This window comes from Rissa tridactyla, chromosome 1 (assembly GCF_028500815.1).
Source record: "Rissa tridactyla isolate bRisTri1 chromosome 1, bRisTri1.patW.cur.20221130, whole genome shotgun sequence".
NCBI classification, from domain to species: Eukaryota; Metazoa; Chordata; class Aves; order Charadriiformes; family Laridae; genus Rissa; species Rissa tridactyla.
The window spans coordinates 95,101,816-95,117,765 of record NC_071466.1 but is presented as its reverse complement, the minus strand read 5'-3'; the positions used below and the strand labels follow the sequence as shown (position 1 = coordinate 95,117,765).

The 15,950-nt window shown below is 44.9% G+C and overlaps 1 protein-coding gene across 1 annotated transcript in view; it reads right to left on the bottom strand.

The window, feature by feature from the left end:
- LANCL3 (LanC like family member 3) overlaps nucleotides 1-15,251 on the bottom strand; it is a 39,513-nt gene extending 24,262 nt beyond the window's left edge. Inside the window, exon 1 of the mRNA XM_054208638.1 lies at nucleotides 14,706-15,251. Within this exon, the coding sequence (XP_054064613.1) occupies nucleotides 14,706-15,251 (546 nt within the window). The remainder of the gene's footprint in view (nucleotides 1-14,705) is intronic.
- Between the last annotated feature and the right edge of the window lie 699 nt (nucleotides 15,252-15,950).

Below are 15,950 nucleotides of genomic sequence, written 5' to 3'. Positions count from 1 at the left end.
GGCTAGGCATGTTACAGGCAACACATTTCAAAATTACCTTCCACAGACATTCGTGCAGCTACTCTGAGTCATCTAGTAGTGGTACAAGATATTAAACCAGATGGAGCATTGGAAACAAATCCTGCAGAAGAAAGGTTTGTTTGTATACTACTGTGCTCCTAGCTGCAAGCAAATGGAAGCATTCAACTGTTTGGACAATGTCCACGTTGTGCTGTATGTAGCACAGTTTGAAAACTGTTACTCAAAGCTGTTCTGCAGTTAGTGTGTCTCTGGCGAGCAGGAAGAGTTTCTTTCCATGCTTACACTTCAGGTGATAAAGAAACTGAGTGACTTTGGAGTCTGGAGTTTGAGGCCCTTCCCTCCAGGCCCTGCTTTGAAGAACATTTGAGTATTTTATATAAGTAATTTCAATCAGAGCTGCAATAAGAGAGACTTGCCATCAGCACACTCCGATTAGAGACATCACCTTAAATCCTTGCACTGTGTCAGAAAAAGAAGGGATGTGAATTTGAATTACCAGGTTAGTGACGAAATCTCAAGGTTATTGCATATAAAAAGGAAGGAACTATGGCCCCTACTTGGACTGCAATTTCCTCAGAGCCCAATTTGGTCTTAAAACCTGAAAGGGTGATGAGAGGTGAACGCATCCTGCCCTTGCTAGTGGGAAAAGACATGATGCTTAGTTTACTTTTACACCTCGCTGGGCTGGACCCTGTCTGGGGTTCCGTGAGAAAAGCACCTCCAGCAAACTGGGAGAGACTGCAGCAGGGAGAGGGGAGCTAGAGGTGGGATGTGCTCCCCAGCTGCAGTTTACAATCTCCTTTGGAGGAGGTAGGGAAGAGTCACAGCAGGTGAGATCGAGTGCAAACCGCCACTACGGGGGCGGGGGGCAACTGGAAGGTGTTGCGTAAATGCCACAGAGCAAAGCGGGCACCATAAATCTGCACCAGAGCTCCATGGATTGTTAAGTGATGCAGTCGTTGGCTTATGAATTCTGGTGTGGCTTATGCGGCCCACAACGCAGCACTCTCAGGATTTGCATACCTATCAAAAGACGCCCAGAAGACTTCAACAGCATAAACTAGGTGTCTTGGACATTTAGGCACATCCAACCTTAGTAAACAGCAGGGGGAAGTTTTGACTACAGAACTTTTGGGTCTTGGCATCCAGAGTGGGTTTTAGGCAATGGAAAGGCCTCAGGAAATCACCAACAGTGAATCCATAATGTCTCTATTGAGTGGTACACCTGCGTAGGCAGTCCAAAATTTCACTGACCTTCTTCATGCCCTGTTGTGTTAACCTCTATCAGGGCTGGTTATGACTTTTCATTTATACTAGCTGTTCATTCCCACCCAGAATAAACACAAAGAAATGTAACACTAATTTACATCAAAGTAAGTGTAGAACTCTGATGCGCTATCACATTACATCCAGATGTACAAGCAATGACACAGCACACACACAGACAACATGCTAACACTCACCTGAATTGAGTACCTGAGTAACCCAAGCCCTGCCATGTTCAGCTTACTTGAATCTCAGTTTCTTCCTAGCACAGAGATTTCTTCCTAGCATTAGAGAGAACTCTCCCCAGATACACGTGCTTGCACTGCTAAAAATAAACCTTACTTTAGCTCATTTTTTAATCTCTTGAGCTGTTTTCATACTTTCCCTCTGCCTGTGTGTGGTATTTGGTACTTGTCTCAGTTAAAAAGCCAAAGTAATTCTTATCCAACGAGCTGCCTCTTCTGGATCATTAATGAAGATAAATAAGACCAGTTCCCATATCAGTCCTTTATTAGTACTTATGATTAGCTTTGCTTGTGGTCTTTCAGCCAATTCCAAATCCACAATGCTCCCATCCAAGCCAGCATGAATTAAGTTTTCAAGGATGATTATATTTGACACTGCATCAAAAGCTTTATTCAAATGTAAACAGGGTATTGGCTACTGCTCTTTCATCAGCCACTAATTTTATAATGCTGTTATTTACAAGTAGTGATCTTGTTTGTCTTGCAAGACTTCTTTATTGTTCTAAGTCATGCTGATTTATATGTATCATTCCATTACGAGTTATTTATGAGGCATGTGACTTCTGGAGGTATGTCTAAATATTTGCTGCTGAGAAACCATGTGGTTACCTGTGAAATTAGTTAATGAGGTAAACGACAAAACAGCATCATTCACAGGCTAACAGAAGCATAGATTAGTCACTTTAAAGTAGCACCAGCATTGCTTTCAAGCAAAGGTAATTCTTGACAGCTCCATGCTGGCATCATGCCACTTTTACTTTGCGTGATGATCTGCAATTTGTGCCATGCCAATAAGCCGCTGAATGAAATATCAACTTAAGCTACAAGAAGAATGCTGACAACATAATGCAGGAAAAGCAGATGAAGGTGATCGAGTCCTCTGAGTCATCTGAATTCTACCCTACTCTTAGACTATGGTAGCAGCCTGATGTAGTAAAAATCCTGATGATCTGTATGTGGCTCCAAGATCCTCCCAGGCACATCGATGAAGACAATTCTGAAGCAAAAGACAATAACAAAAGAGTTCCCCGTGGCATACAGCACCATTAGCCTTGCCTGGAAATACGCCCACAACTCCAAATACAATTCAAGTCATACTTCACATACAGTCACTTATAATTCAATATTGCCATATTTCAAGGGCAAGAATAAGTGTCGTGAGATTAATTTGAGGCAGCATGGGATACTGCACTCTTTAAAATGTAGCTTACTTGGTAAGTAATGGGATCACCATCTGTACTTTTCTCCTGGTTAAAAGATGGCTGGTTAAAAGAATTTGGTACTATAATGAAACTAGGAAAGTGTTACCAATCTTCCCTTTGCACAACTTCTTTTCAGTTGTGACTGTGTATAAACCAAGCATGCTTTGGGAAAAAGAAACTGCTGTGCTAGAAGGCACAGTTCAGATCACTCTAAAAGAGTTGAAACCTCACACAGAGAGGAGGAAGAGGAGTAAGAGCCATGAGACAAATCATACCACCACCACCAATAATAAACAAACATTCACTGCACTTAGCCATTACCTTGCATTAGAAGATCTCAAAGTGCTGTATAATTAACTAACGGGAATTACTATTACCTCATGCTACAGATTACACTGAGTTGCCGCTGCCCTGGGAGCACTCAATGCCATGGCTTCTCTTGCTGGATTTGTCATTTTACATGACTACTCTCCGCAGCCCTACAGAAGGAACTGTGCAAAGCGAGACAGGAGGGCCTGGACAGCTATTTCTGGACCTACAGACGACAAAATGTGTTTTCCAAGTAAAGCTTGTTAAGTCAAACTACACGTATTTAGAATTCTTTGCCAGATGTCTTTCCTACCTATTCTGTGTGCTTAACGTTCTGATGCCCTTCACTTCAAGGGCCCAGAAGGGCACAAAGTCCTCTGATGTCTGTCTTGCAAAATTTGAAAAAGATCCCATAAAAAAAACAACAGAAAAGAATCTCCCCCACAGCCCTCATGCTTGAGGGGTGTCCGGGCTATCAACAGACACCAGGAAGAATGTTTTATCACCTCTGGCCTCTACCTCAGCTTTCGGAGAAAGGTTTTGCTTTCTTCCCCTGATGCATCCTTGGCTCCTCACACATAGCGTGGGACAGGGAACTCCCCTCCTCCACTGGCAAGCAGCAGTCTCAGGTGTTTGTTTCATATGGGGGCTTAGGAAATAATCTTTCCATAGCTCAGGGGGACAGGTACATTTAGAGTATTCCTTGTACTTCCTTTTACTGTGGGGCATGGTCCACCTCTTAAGATCACCTAGACATTTTCACTAACAGACATTCAGTGTTGCGGGGGTGCAAGGCACTGAAGAAGCCCTTGGGCTGCAGTACACTATAAGATTGTTTTTTTAAAAAAAAATTCTTTACACTAAAGCTCTTCAGATCCAGAACTTTCCTAATAACCTGCAAGAGCCAGGAATAATTTTGTCAACCTTAATACTTTTCCACTGGGGGAAGATTTTGCCCTTCTTTGATACAGCAAAGGTTGACAAGGAGAGATGCAACTGGTGCTCCAGGCTCTGTGGCAGAGCATGGCACTGAATGGCTCCTTTTGACTCTTCTGGACTTCAGGCTCTTCCCTGCTTGCAACTGCAGGGGACTGGACATGACTGAAAAGCCTATGATGCTTCGCCCATCCAAGGTACTAGGGAAAGTCAGAGGAGGTGGATTAGCATTGTGAACCTGGTATCGGGGAAAGAGGCAAAAGGAGCAGGAATGATTACAATTTATGGGAATTATTTTTCTGTCCCTCCATGGGTGCTTTCCTTGTATTAACTCAGGGATTGTTCAGCATAGAGAAGGGAAGGCTCAGGGGAGATTTTATCAACATGCATAAACACCTGATGGGAGGGAGTAGAGAAGATGAAGCCAGGCTGTTCTCAGCAGCACCCAGTGACAAAAAAAATCTACTTTATAAAGAGAATGCTTTTTTACTGTGAAGGTGGTCAAACACAGGAATAGGTTGCCAAGGCGGGTCATGGAGTAGAGAGATTCAAAACCAAGAGGATATGGCCCTGAGTGACCTGCTCTTGTGGACCCTGCTCTGAGGAGGCGTCTAGACCAGAAGATCTCCAGAGGTGCCTTCCAGCCTTGGCCATGCTTTGATTCTACGACTGAGACAAACCCAAATGCAAGTGACTATGCTGATACACTGTTCAACCAGATGGTGTGGATTTTACTCCTCTAGAGATCTTTAGACTCAACTCTGAGTTTGACTCATCTTACCTGTGTGTTTTTTTTAAAAATTTACCTCACAATACTTGTTTTACCAAAATAAGCCAGCAGTCCCACAGTGCTTAGAGGACAAAATCAAAATAGGACAAATGCATTCCCACTATAACTCAGTCTACATTTTGTCTTCTGGATATGCGGCAGTTATATAAGCATTATTCCCAGGTATTTTTGCTGGCATAATAAAAAATGTGTATGTATGAAAATGGCAGTCTGGCATAAGAAAGCTCATGATTGATTCAGCTCTGTAAGACCAAGAACAAACAAATCAATATTTATTTAAAGAGCCTGAAGAAGTTTGTTTTGCTGTGCAATTACTAAGTTCATATTTGACCAACTTACATCTGACCAAATTTAAACAGCTACACGTGGAATGTGTATCTTGGGGTCCATTGCTATTATAACTGCAGTTTTGACTAATTAATCACTGGCTTAGCCTTAGAAAACTAAAACAATTAAGTATAATATTAGCCATTTCACAGATGGCAAGCAGAAATATCTAGAGACCAGGAGTTAGCTTTACAAAGGGATGAAGAACCTTAGTGAAACTGGCATGCTCGAAGTCCTATGAAATGGTGGTCCCATGCCATTCTATGGCTTGGGTGATGCTTTCAACCCCTGCCTAGAGGTATTACTTTACAACAAGACAATCTGCTTTTGTTAGGACAGTTCCGGTAAGATAAAAATACACATTTGGTGATGCTGGATGAAGCTATAAGAAACTTTTATAAAAATAAAAGCATGGGTTTCCATTGACTCATGCTGCTGGCGAATCTAAGAATACATAAAATGGCCTTCATTGACGATGACAGAACTGGGGAGAGAGACAACGCTCAGCTTTATCTTTACATTAGTAACAGAAGTAAATCACAAGAATAGACAAAGTTTAACCTCCAAACATTTCTTCAGATGTCATTAATTCCTTGATTTCTAATGTGGACAAAATAATTGACTTAATATGGTCCTCTTGAATATATTGTTCCAAATATACTCCACAAAGGAACCCCATCGCTTCACAGATGTCCCTGAATATATAATGGCACATCTGGTGTTACAACACAGAATAACATACAACATAGAATAACATATAAAACAATAGTTTTAATCAGGGAACAGGGTAAAGGAGATTCTCTAGTTGGCATTAATGACACAAAGCTCCTTCAGTTGAAGAAGCTTCTCATTTTGCACATCACAGCACAGCTTCTGCGGTTCAATGATTCCCTGGCTTTACATGACCCCTACCTACTTCACTTGTTCACAGGCTTTTCCTAATGAATACCTGTCCATGTGGCAGCGGCCTATTAAAAGACTGCTGGATAATAGCAGGTCATGAGCTGGATGTGAGTCAGTGTCATGCTGGTGTGAGATACAAACACCTTACTGAGCTGTATAAATAGAAACAAGACCTGGAAGAAACACAAAGTTATCTCTCTGCTCAATTAGAAAGGCCTGTGCCAGAACCATGCATCCAACTTCTGGCACTCTTCAGGAAAAGCTGGGGGGAGTCTGGCAGAGTGCAATGGCAGCGACAAGAGGTGTAGAAAACATGACACACATGGGAAGACTGGAAGGATGAGGACTGTTTGTTTAGAGAAGATTTAGGGTGGAAATTGTAACAGTCTTGAAATGTATGAAGAGCTTCTGCAAAGACGAACGGAATTTCTCCCTATTTCTTGATGGACAGGACAAGGAGTGTCAGGCTTAAATTACAGCAAGATTTAGATTAGTCATGAGGCTAGACTTTCTAACAGGGAAGCTAACAAAAGGGTGTCTCAGACAGCAAAGGCAGACTGCAGACCTTCCATCACTGGGGGGATATGAAGAGCATTTCCTTGGCACTACAATCTAAATGTGACCAGCACACCCCCAACTTAAAATCCTCTATTATATTAACATTGTACCAATGAGGGAATAGAAGTATTCTGTGAAGAAAAAGATTAGCCACACAAAGTAACTAAATGCCTTAGACAGTTAGAAGGTGTATTTATCTGCAAAAATTTCTTCTGTGGGTCGTTCGGTGCTATCTGACATGCATTCCATCTCGTTCACGATCCGCTGTTCTTCAACAAGAGATATTAAGCCATTAAAATGAGCAATTCAGGAATGCTGATCTGCTGCAGAAATAGATTTATGGTTCTGCTGTCAGACATCAAAATATACCAAGCTGAGAAACACCAAATGACTCAGCAACAGCTTGGACTGCTATTAAGATACTTCTTGATCACGTTTGCCTAAAATGAAATTGCTATTTCAATTATTTTGCCTTGCTACTCCCTACAAAAATTAATCAGCTCACTAACGATCACTTGAAAAGAATTCTACAGCATAGATAAGAAATAATTGGTTTTGACAGGGTATTTTCATTGAGCTTTGTTGTAATGAAGTGGACAGAAGGTTATGCAACATCACTCGGTGCTTAATCTCATGCTTGTCAATGGTCAAAGAACTGCATGACAGACTCAGACAAAAAGGCATTTTGACAGACTGTCTTATCGAAAATGGTGACCTGACTGCATACATTGAATTCCGATTTTTTAAAAAGGGGGTGGAATAGAGAAGTTGGCTGACAAACCAAGCCCTCATTTATAGCAAATGCCTCACACCATGCTGTGCTGGGATGCTTCCACAGCAGCAGTGGAGCAGGACCATGGGACTTACCCATTTTAATTGCCTCCCAGATCCTCTACAGAGCTCCTCTACTGTGGTGCATAGGTGTGCTATTATTTATATACGAGTCTAATGTTCTAAATATGTATATTAAATGACTACAGAGAAACTTAAGGCTTAATTTTATCCTTCCATTTTAGTTCTGTAAAGTGCTGAGGATGTTACACTTTCATTGGTAACTGGTGTTAGCCTCGTGCTCTTTTCTTCCTCTCAGGAGCAGCTCAGTCTTTCACATTTCTGCTTCTTTAGCCTGGTACCAAAGTAACGGTTTAGGTTACATACTAATTTATAGCATTATATCCTTGTAATAGGAAAATGTCAGTGTCAGAAGCAGCACAGCAACGTTCATGAAAATGCACAGATTTGCTCCCAGACACCAAGCAGTTATCTCAGTCATTTCTTAGAGAAAGAAAATATGGAATATAAGACATAATGTTGTGCTCTCAATTTGCATGTACTGAATGTGATGACAGCTATTTTTGTAAGTGTATCAGCCTATGCAAAGAGAATACGGTGACAGAAAAGTGACAAGAAACAAGCAGATAAAAACAGTAATTTTCCTCAACAAAATGTAGTTTATTCCTCTGCCCACTCCCTAACCTGTTTTCTCCCTGTCTCTACTCTTCTGTTGAACTTTTATCTCCTTCTAAATCGAGTACATTAGCTATCAGATCCACACCAGTTTGCCAGAGAACCTGATTTTAGTTTAAATCTCCCCTGCTCCAGGCTCTATGTTATTTCTTACTTTTTCCCCTTAGTCTTTGAATTCTGCTAACCCTCTGCAGCTTTCTGTTTTTGTATTTTTGCCGGTAACTTATTATTTTGCTTTTTTATCATTCTTTATTGTCTCTTTGTTTCTCCTCTCTGTTCAGCCTTCTGTCAAACGTCTTTTTTTCCCCATGCCTGCCTGTTTCTGTGCCTTCACACACGCCACCATATATGCATGCTCTACACATGCACTCTTTCTTTCTGCTACATCATCCGGTGCTGACTGTGAGTTAACACAGTTAACTCTGGCTTTTGGTCCTTTGGGAGAACCATGCCAAAAAATCATGATTTGTCTTTGTCATGGAGGAAAACATAAATGCCAAATACAGCTATCTGCAGTAACACAGTATTGTAATAAAGTTATTTGACAGATGTATAAAATACAACATGCAAAAATCTGAAAACCTAAGGCAACAGATTTAAGAACTTCCCGCACTGGGCCACCAAACTGACCACAAGTAACTAATGCCGTGGAGAACAGCAGCTTCCACCCAAGCCCTGCCCCTCTCTGCTGGAGAGATCCCCTGCTTCTCTGCTTCAAACACTGATGGCTCCAGATGCTTCTAGAGATTCAGTCACCAGATACACTCCCCAGGTCCAAAGAACTGCTTAGAAGCTTCTAAGAAAAACGCCCTCGTTCCGATTCCTGCGTTTTGTTCCGCAGATCTCATCTTGAAGCCAGAGGCAGCATGCTCTGCTCTGCAGAGGATAAAGACACTGTGTTCAACACCTCCGCTTCCAGCAGGCTAAGGAGCGGTACTGACAAACTCCAAAGGGTGACCTAGAAGTTCCCCATGGTGATGATGAGGAAGACGACTGAACTGACAAAGTTTAAGAGTTAACTTCCAGCATATGGAATTTAAAGGAGTTAGAAGAAGGATGGGAAAGTAGAGATCTATTTTGGATACAAGAGACACCTCTAGAAAAATCTATTTCTTTTTGGTATTACTGCTTGGACTGCTTTTTCAGCAAAAAGATGATGCTGCATAGGCAAACATTCTCCCAACAGCACAAAGCAGTACAGAGATATGACAGTGCTTTTGTACAAAACTGTCTTTTCAGAAGATGATGGCAGATTAATACCACTCTTCTGCTATAAGCAGTTAAAATCTGTATTTCTGCAACAGAATATATAATGTACATAGCTAAACTTGTGTCAATCAAACCTCCAATCCTGGCAGGATCCACACCAAAACCTCTGTACTGCAGTGGTTTTTACTGGCAGTTAAGCAATACACTTGAAATTCATCATTTTCACCTCAATAACTGGATATTCAATGTCCACCATATTGAACTGAATCCAGGCATCTCAGAATTTGAAGGCTGTTTAAAATAAAAAAGATTCATGTTGTCCTGCTGAAGAAAAACAGAGAAATTCTGAAATGTAGACCCGAACTATTTCGGAACGCCTTCTAAAAAAAGGCAGATATAAATAATTCTGTTTGTTTCACTGTTTACTTTAGAAAATTTCCATTTTCAACTCCTGGTTTAAATTCGTCAATTTAAGCAAATTAATGCAAAACCCAGCCCCTGTGTGTGGTTTGGGAAACCATGGCTAGAAGAATGCACATTTAAAAGAGGTAGGCTAGGATCAAAAGCTTTTTATCTTTAGCAGTTTCTCGTTTTAATCCTCTGTGGCAACAAACAACATCCTGGTTGTGTAGTGGCCTGTGTAAAATGAAATCAGTAGAGCTCCAGCTAGCACCGTGGTATTTGACATTTCAAACACCACGTTTCAGATAAACTGCCAAATTCATCCACACAGAGAAGGACTTTAACGGGCACAGAGAAGGAATGAAATCTCATCTCAAAGAACAACTCTTCCCTTCCAGGCACAGGTGAGATTAAAAGCCTGACATGGGGACTCTGTGCTACAGCATTCAGAGGCGCATCTCTTCTGTGGGTATTTTGCAGATCTCCCTTTCTAAGATCAATCCATCAAGTGTCTTTCATAAATACTATGTTCAGCACAAATACCTTTATATCCCCCTTTAGAGAGTCGCAAATGAACATGTTCTAGGCAGGACTCAGGAAGCTCCTTCCTCTCACACGTTCTGAATTTTTTTCTAAGAGATTGGAAAAAAAAAAGTGGAGCAAAGTAACCTACAATAGTCTTTAAACGCTAACTGGAGGGAAGAATATGAGGAACAAATAATATCATCTAGAGTTGTCTGAGGAGTTGAAAGAAAATAGTTTTCATTCATTTATATCTTCTCTCCCAGAATATTACGAAATACACTGGCTGGATCTCTCAGGTCCCATGCACTGCACATCAGTCTGCTCCACTGCCTTTTAAAGCCAGTCTCGCACAGCAGTGCTATTTCTCTTTTCCACGTACCAGGTGAAGTTGGTCAACTTGATTTGCAAACTTGTGAGGTCCAAGAGAAAAGAGGCTCTGGTGATAGACAGCAGTCAGGATAAGTACGGTTTTTAGCAAGGCTCTACATTCAACAGAGTCCTGCTAGAAAGACCATTGCCCTCTCTGGGCATCCCATAACAGAGTAACAACAGAATGATGCCCTCCCTGTGACGGGACAACAATCTCAGACACATGCACCAAATCACGATCTTGCATTTGTTGGGAAAGGAAATTGAGATGCCCCTCTGCCATAGAGACAGAAAGCTTAACCACATAATGGCAGGAAAGAGCCCAAAGTCCCTGCGAGCCCTCAAGACTCACCCCAGTGGCTCAGTGCCTGAGGGAACTGGTTTGGCTGTGTTGCTGGCAGAGTGTGGTGGTTCAGCTTGTCACCACTGCAACTGCAGGAAAGGGTCTCTTACGATGTCCCTTGTGTCTTTCAAAAGTTCAGTCTCTAATGAGACCATAGCATCAAGCAGTCATGCAGAATGCTGCCCTGCCTCCTACGTTGTACACTGAAATCCGTCGCCGTCTTTTCTGCTGCAACCCAGAGCTAGTGGAAGTCAGTCAAGCTGATCGGATCAGTCAGTTATTAAAAGAAAACCTGAACAGTGCTAGAAGGTGGTAACATCTCAGCAGATGGTGATGCAAGAAGCCACTTGAACTTCTGTACCTCTTTCTCCGTCACCTGACAGTTACATTGCCAGAAGGAAGTGCAGCTACCAAGACACACCATGCTCCAGCAGCCACAAAATGGGACAGAAACACCACTGAGAAAAAATGAGAAGAGGATAAAATACCATCTGAACAGGGGGATGCGACCAGCATTTTAACGGTGTCTTACTACTCTTTGCACAAGCAAATAGAGATTGAGTGAAGAGAATTAAAAGCAGGACTGGCAAATTTCCCCAAGCACGCGTAATGAACCAACCATCAGAAAAAGAGGTACCCAACAAAGACAGAAGAGAAATAAAATTTCCTCTGAACAGTGAAAACACAGCAGTTCAGGACAGCTAAAATACATGGACCTTATTTATATATACACCTGATACAAATGACACGTTGTTTCTCACAAAACAAATTTTACCCATCTCTCCCTGGGGAGCACTAACTACAATGTAATGGGAATTAAAGAAAGGATGAAAACAACCGTCTTTCCTAATGCATAGTGCATCATGAAAGTCAGATCCTGTTATGCCTTGACTGTTGAAGTAATCCTTACTCATGCAAAAACTACCAATTAATTCATCAGGGGAAAATACTGTATTAGCCTAAAACTCTGAAAACGGATGAATGTAAATGCCTTCTTCACAAGAGGTCAATGTTATTCAACAGACTGGATCCTTCAGGACAGTTCTGAAGAACATGTGAAGCTTTAAAACATTGACACTCTTTAGCAAGAAACTAAAGCATCAGAGCACAGCAGCTGAGCTAAACTGGCATTTTCTGAAATAAAAAAGTCTCCTTCCTTCCCTGCCCGGAAAAAACAAAAACCAAATGCACAACATAGCACAACATAAATTGTAAAATTTGCTCAAAAAGCATTTCTTCAAGGGCAAGCAATTTCTTGTATATAGGTCACCATTTGACTTCTTCAGAGAAAAAAAACAACCATACAGGCAGAAGCAGCTGTATTTCAATGTAAGGAATGCATTTCACTTTGCTGGAAATGTTTGCACAGTGTCCTCAAAAAAAAACAGAATGTGGGAAACAAGAAAACATGCTGCAGTGAACTATGTGAGACTGTGCACAATCAAATTACAGGAGGTAGCATTTTCCAGTGGTTTGAATCACAAGACGTTGCTTCTATTCTGGGATGTACCTGACTTACCATTTGACCTTGGGTAATAAATGACATGCACTCTCTCTGGGCATCCCCTTCTTCATTTGCAAAAAGATGCAGGGTCTGGTCTAGCAATATATTAATTAAAATAATTCTGCATTAGAATGGGAACATTTATCAATGGACCTAAATTTTGGTCAAGCATGAGTACACATAGACTACAGATCATTATCGTTTTCCTCATTAAGGCACAAAATATTTTAATTAAAAGCTTTAATTTTTGTTAAAATTATAAATTAAAGTTGGTTTCATTAATACTTAACAGTTTAGATTATTTTGATTTATTTCTTGCACTATACATCTAAAATTACAATGTGGTGACAGAATAAATAATACTAGGAAAGGATGTTAGCTTACTGATTAAAACATCAACAAGGGGACACGGAATATGTTTCATTGGCAAAATAAACCCCTCTATGATTGTACTTAACCCATTTGCTAAATGGATTCCACAATAAGTGCATACCTGTACTCATCTGTGGAGATGTTTAACTCTCTACAGCGGCATAAAGTATAATTTTTCATCAATCAAGCAAACAGAGAGGAGAGCTTTCCCCTTTCTTGCACTGCCTGTCAGAGGTGATTGCACCTATTCTCCAAACTGTTCAGCGATTGCTCTCAAGGACGTAAGACAAATGGATGAAGGAATTAAATGAAGCAGTAGAGTCCAGGGAGCTACCTTGTTCCGCTGGTATCTCACAACACCATCATAAGCACTGGCATGGCGACTAGACACTCTCCGCCAGTGCAAACTGAACTAACAGGGATGGCTCGTTCCTCTGTGAGGAACCATCCCCTCAGGCTGGCACTGCTGCACACTGCATGGAGGATTGTGATGCATCTACAAAACTTTCCTCGTAGAAAATGCTGTCAGAATGAAAAGTTTGGTTGTGTTATGGTTACAAATAACATAACCATTTTTATGGTTACGATTATCAGACAATCCTATACAAGGAAACAGTTAGCACGTATGGTATGCTACTTTAAATGCTTAGTGCTGTAAGAATTTTTGTTCAAGACAATCAAAACATTCGACTGACTTAACATTCTTCTTGCCTTCTCTGGATACCCTGGAGTCTCCTGAATCCCCCATTAAATGAATTTCCTTGGACTCTGATTGCAGTGACTGGTATTGAATGGGGCAGAGCCACTTGTTTTCACATCATTTATTTACTTGTAATAGTTGCTTCCTCTCCCAGGAGGAAAGAAAGCCAGAAGCATATGAACTTGCAAATCAGTGATTAACAGAGGAAACACAGATTGGACCTGACAAGAGGACAGGGAAAAAAAAATCTAACAAATGCCTGCTCAGATACCACACTGACCACTTAGTAACAAACACCACAGCAAACAGAATCAGTTGCATTAATTATTATGCTGTAGTCAGTGGAAGCTCTGAATTTCAGCATTGACAATGACAATTTCCTAGGGCAAAGTCCTGACTACTGAAACCAACAGCACCTTGAACCATAATCACATCTCACGTCTTCCAGAAAAAAAGACACCTCTCATTCATAAAAAGAACTGAAATACATGTCCAGATTTCCACAAGACTACCAGCTCCTCTATGGCGGGGTTAGTAAGACCAAGCGCCTCTGAAAATCCACTTCCTTGCTTGCAAATTATAGCACAGCACCACTTATTATTAATAAGGTTCCCTGCTCTGTTTTACCCAACACTACTCCTTTTTTCCTACCCCACTTCATTTTACGGAAAGCCTGGCGTTCCTCCTGCCAAATAATTCACCACCTGGCAACCGACAGCTGATGCTCCCGGCGTGCCCGGGGAGCGGGATGCTGCGGGATGCAGTGGGATAGAGCGGGATGCAGCGGGATGCAGCGGGATACAGCTGGATGCAGCGGGGTGCATGGCCCTGCTCCCGGAGCCCTGCCCCAGCGGCGGCACCGCATCCCGCACGCCCTGTCGCCCTGTACCCCCGCTCCCGCTCACAAAAGACGCGTCTTCTATTCTAGGGGGAAGAGCGCTGCGGACAAACAGCTCCTAGAAAAAGCCCCCCAACCCCGTGTGGCCCCCGGGGCTCTTCCTGCAGGGTGTCCCCAAAGTGCAAGCTGGAAAAGGCGCTTTTTCTGTGTGTGTGGTGAGAGCCCCGGTCCCGCTGCATCCCCGTCTACAGCGGCGCAGAGGCGAGGGCAGTGCGGGGCGGGAGGCCGGGCTGCCAGCCCGGGACACCGCCGACAGCCGCCAGGGGACCCGCCGACGGCCCCGACGGCGTGGCCTGTCCCCCTCGGGGGGTGCCCCGCCGCCCCCTTCCCCGTCCCCTTCCTCCCCCCCGCCCTTTTACCTCCATGCCCAGCCGCTGCTTCAGCACCAGGGCGGCGCACAGGTACCCGGCGCGGCCGACGAAGAGCTCGTCGGAGCCGCACTCGAGGAAGGAGAGCGGGGCGCAGACCTCGCTCAGCTCCCGGAACTTGCCCAGCGGCCGGGCGAAGTCTGGCAGCCCCAAGGCGCGGTAGACCAGGGCCGCCACCGCGTACACGCCGGCGCCGCCCAGCAGGAAGGCGGCGCGGGTGTCGGCGTCGGCCTCCCCGCCGCCCTCCTGGTAGCGCAGGCAGGCGTCCACGACGCGGCGGGCGGCCCGCAGGTAGGCCTCCCGCGAGGGCGCGAAGAGCGGGCACTGCGCGACGTGGTAGAGCATGTAGGCCACGCCGGCCACGCCGCCGTACAGCCCGCCCGGGCAGCCGCCGGGGCCGCCCAGGGGCGGCAGCTCCCGCAGGATGCGCTCGATGGTGGCCGTCACCAACGGCACCGCCGCCTCCTTATCCGGCGCCGCCGCCGGGCTGCCCGGGTAGTCATCGAAGCGGTTAGCGAAGCAGCGCTGGCTCTCCATGCCACCTTCCCCCCCGCCACCCCGCCGCCGGCCCGGCGCGGCGCGGCGCTCTGCGCGGCGGGAGGCAGCGAGCGAGCGAGCGGGGAGCTGCCGGGGGAGGGGGCGGGGGAGCGGGGCGGAGGGAGCTGCCGGGGGAGGCGGGAGGCAGCGGCAGAGGCGGGAAAGGGGCGCCCCCGCGGATGCCCGGCGGCCGTGAGGGGCGGCCGTGCCCGTGGAAGGGTGGCGGTGCCCGTGAGGGGCGGCCGGGCGAGGCGGCCGCTGCCGAACCGCCGGGAGCGGGGATGGGGGCGAGACCGGCCCGGTGGCCTCGGCCGTGGCGGGGAAGGGTCTGCCAGAGGGCGGCCGCCGCCGCCTCCCCCGCCCCGGGGCGGAGCGGCCACCGCTGTCCCCCTCAGCGCCCCTCGGCTACCTTCGCTCAGCCGGGACCCACCCGGCTTTCCAGAGCGCCGAGCCGAGGCTGCCGGACCGGTTCTGGTGTCCCCCTCACCCGCCGGGCACCTTCATCCTTCCCACATGGAAGACCCCGCTGCGCCTTCGCCCCGGTGACCCGTCTGCGGATCCCCCAGGAAAAGGGGTTCGTTGGGTTTTTCATCCTCTCCCGCCCCGCTGCCGCCAGCAGATTTGGCTCATGGACGTGTGCCGGGCCTGCAGGAGAGGTCCAGGGGCGGGAAGGGTGGCCGGGGAGCTGCGGAGTAATTC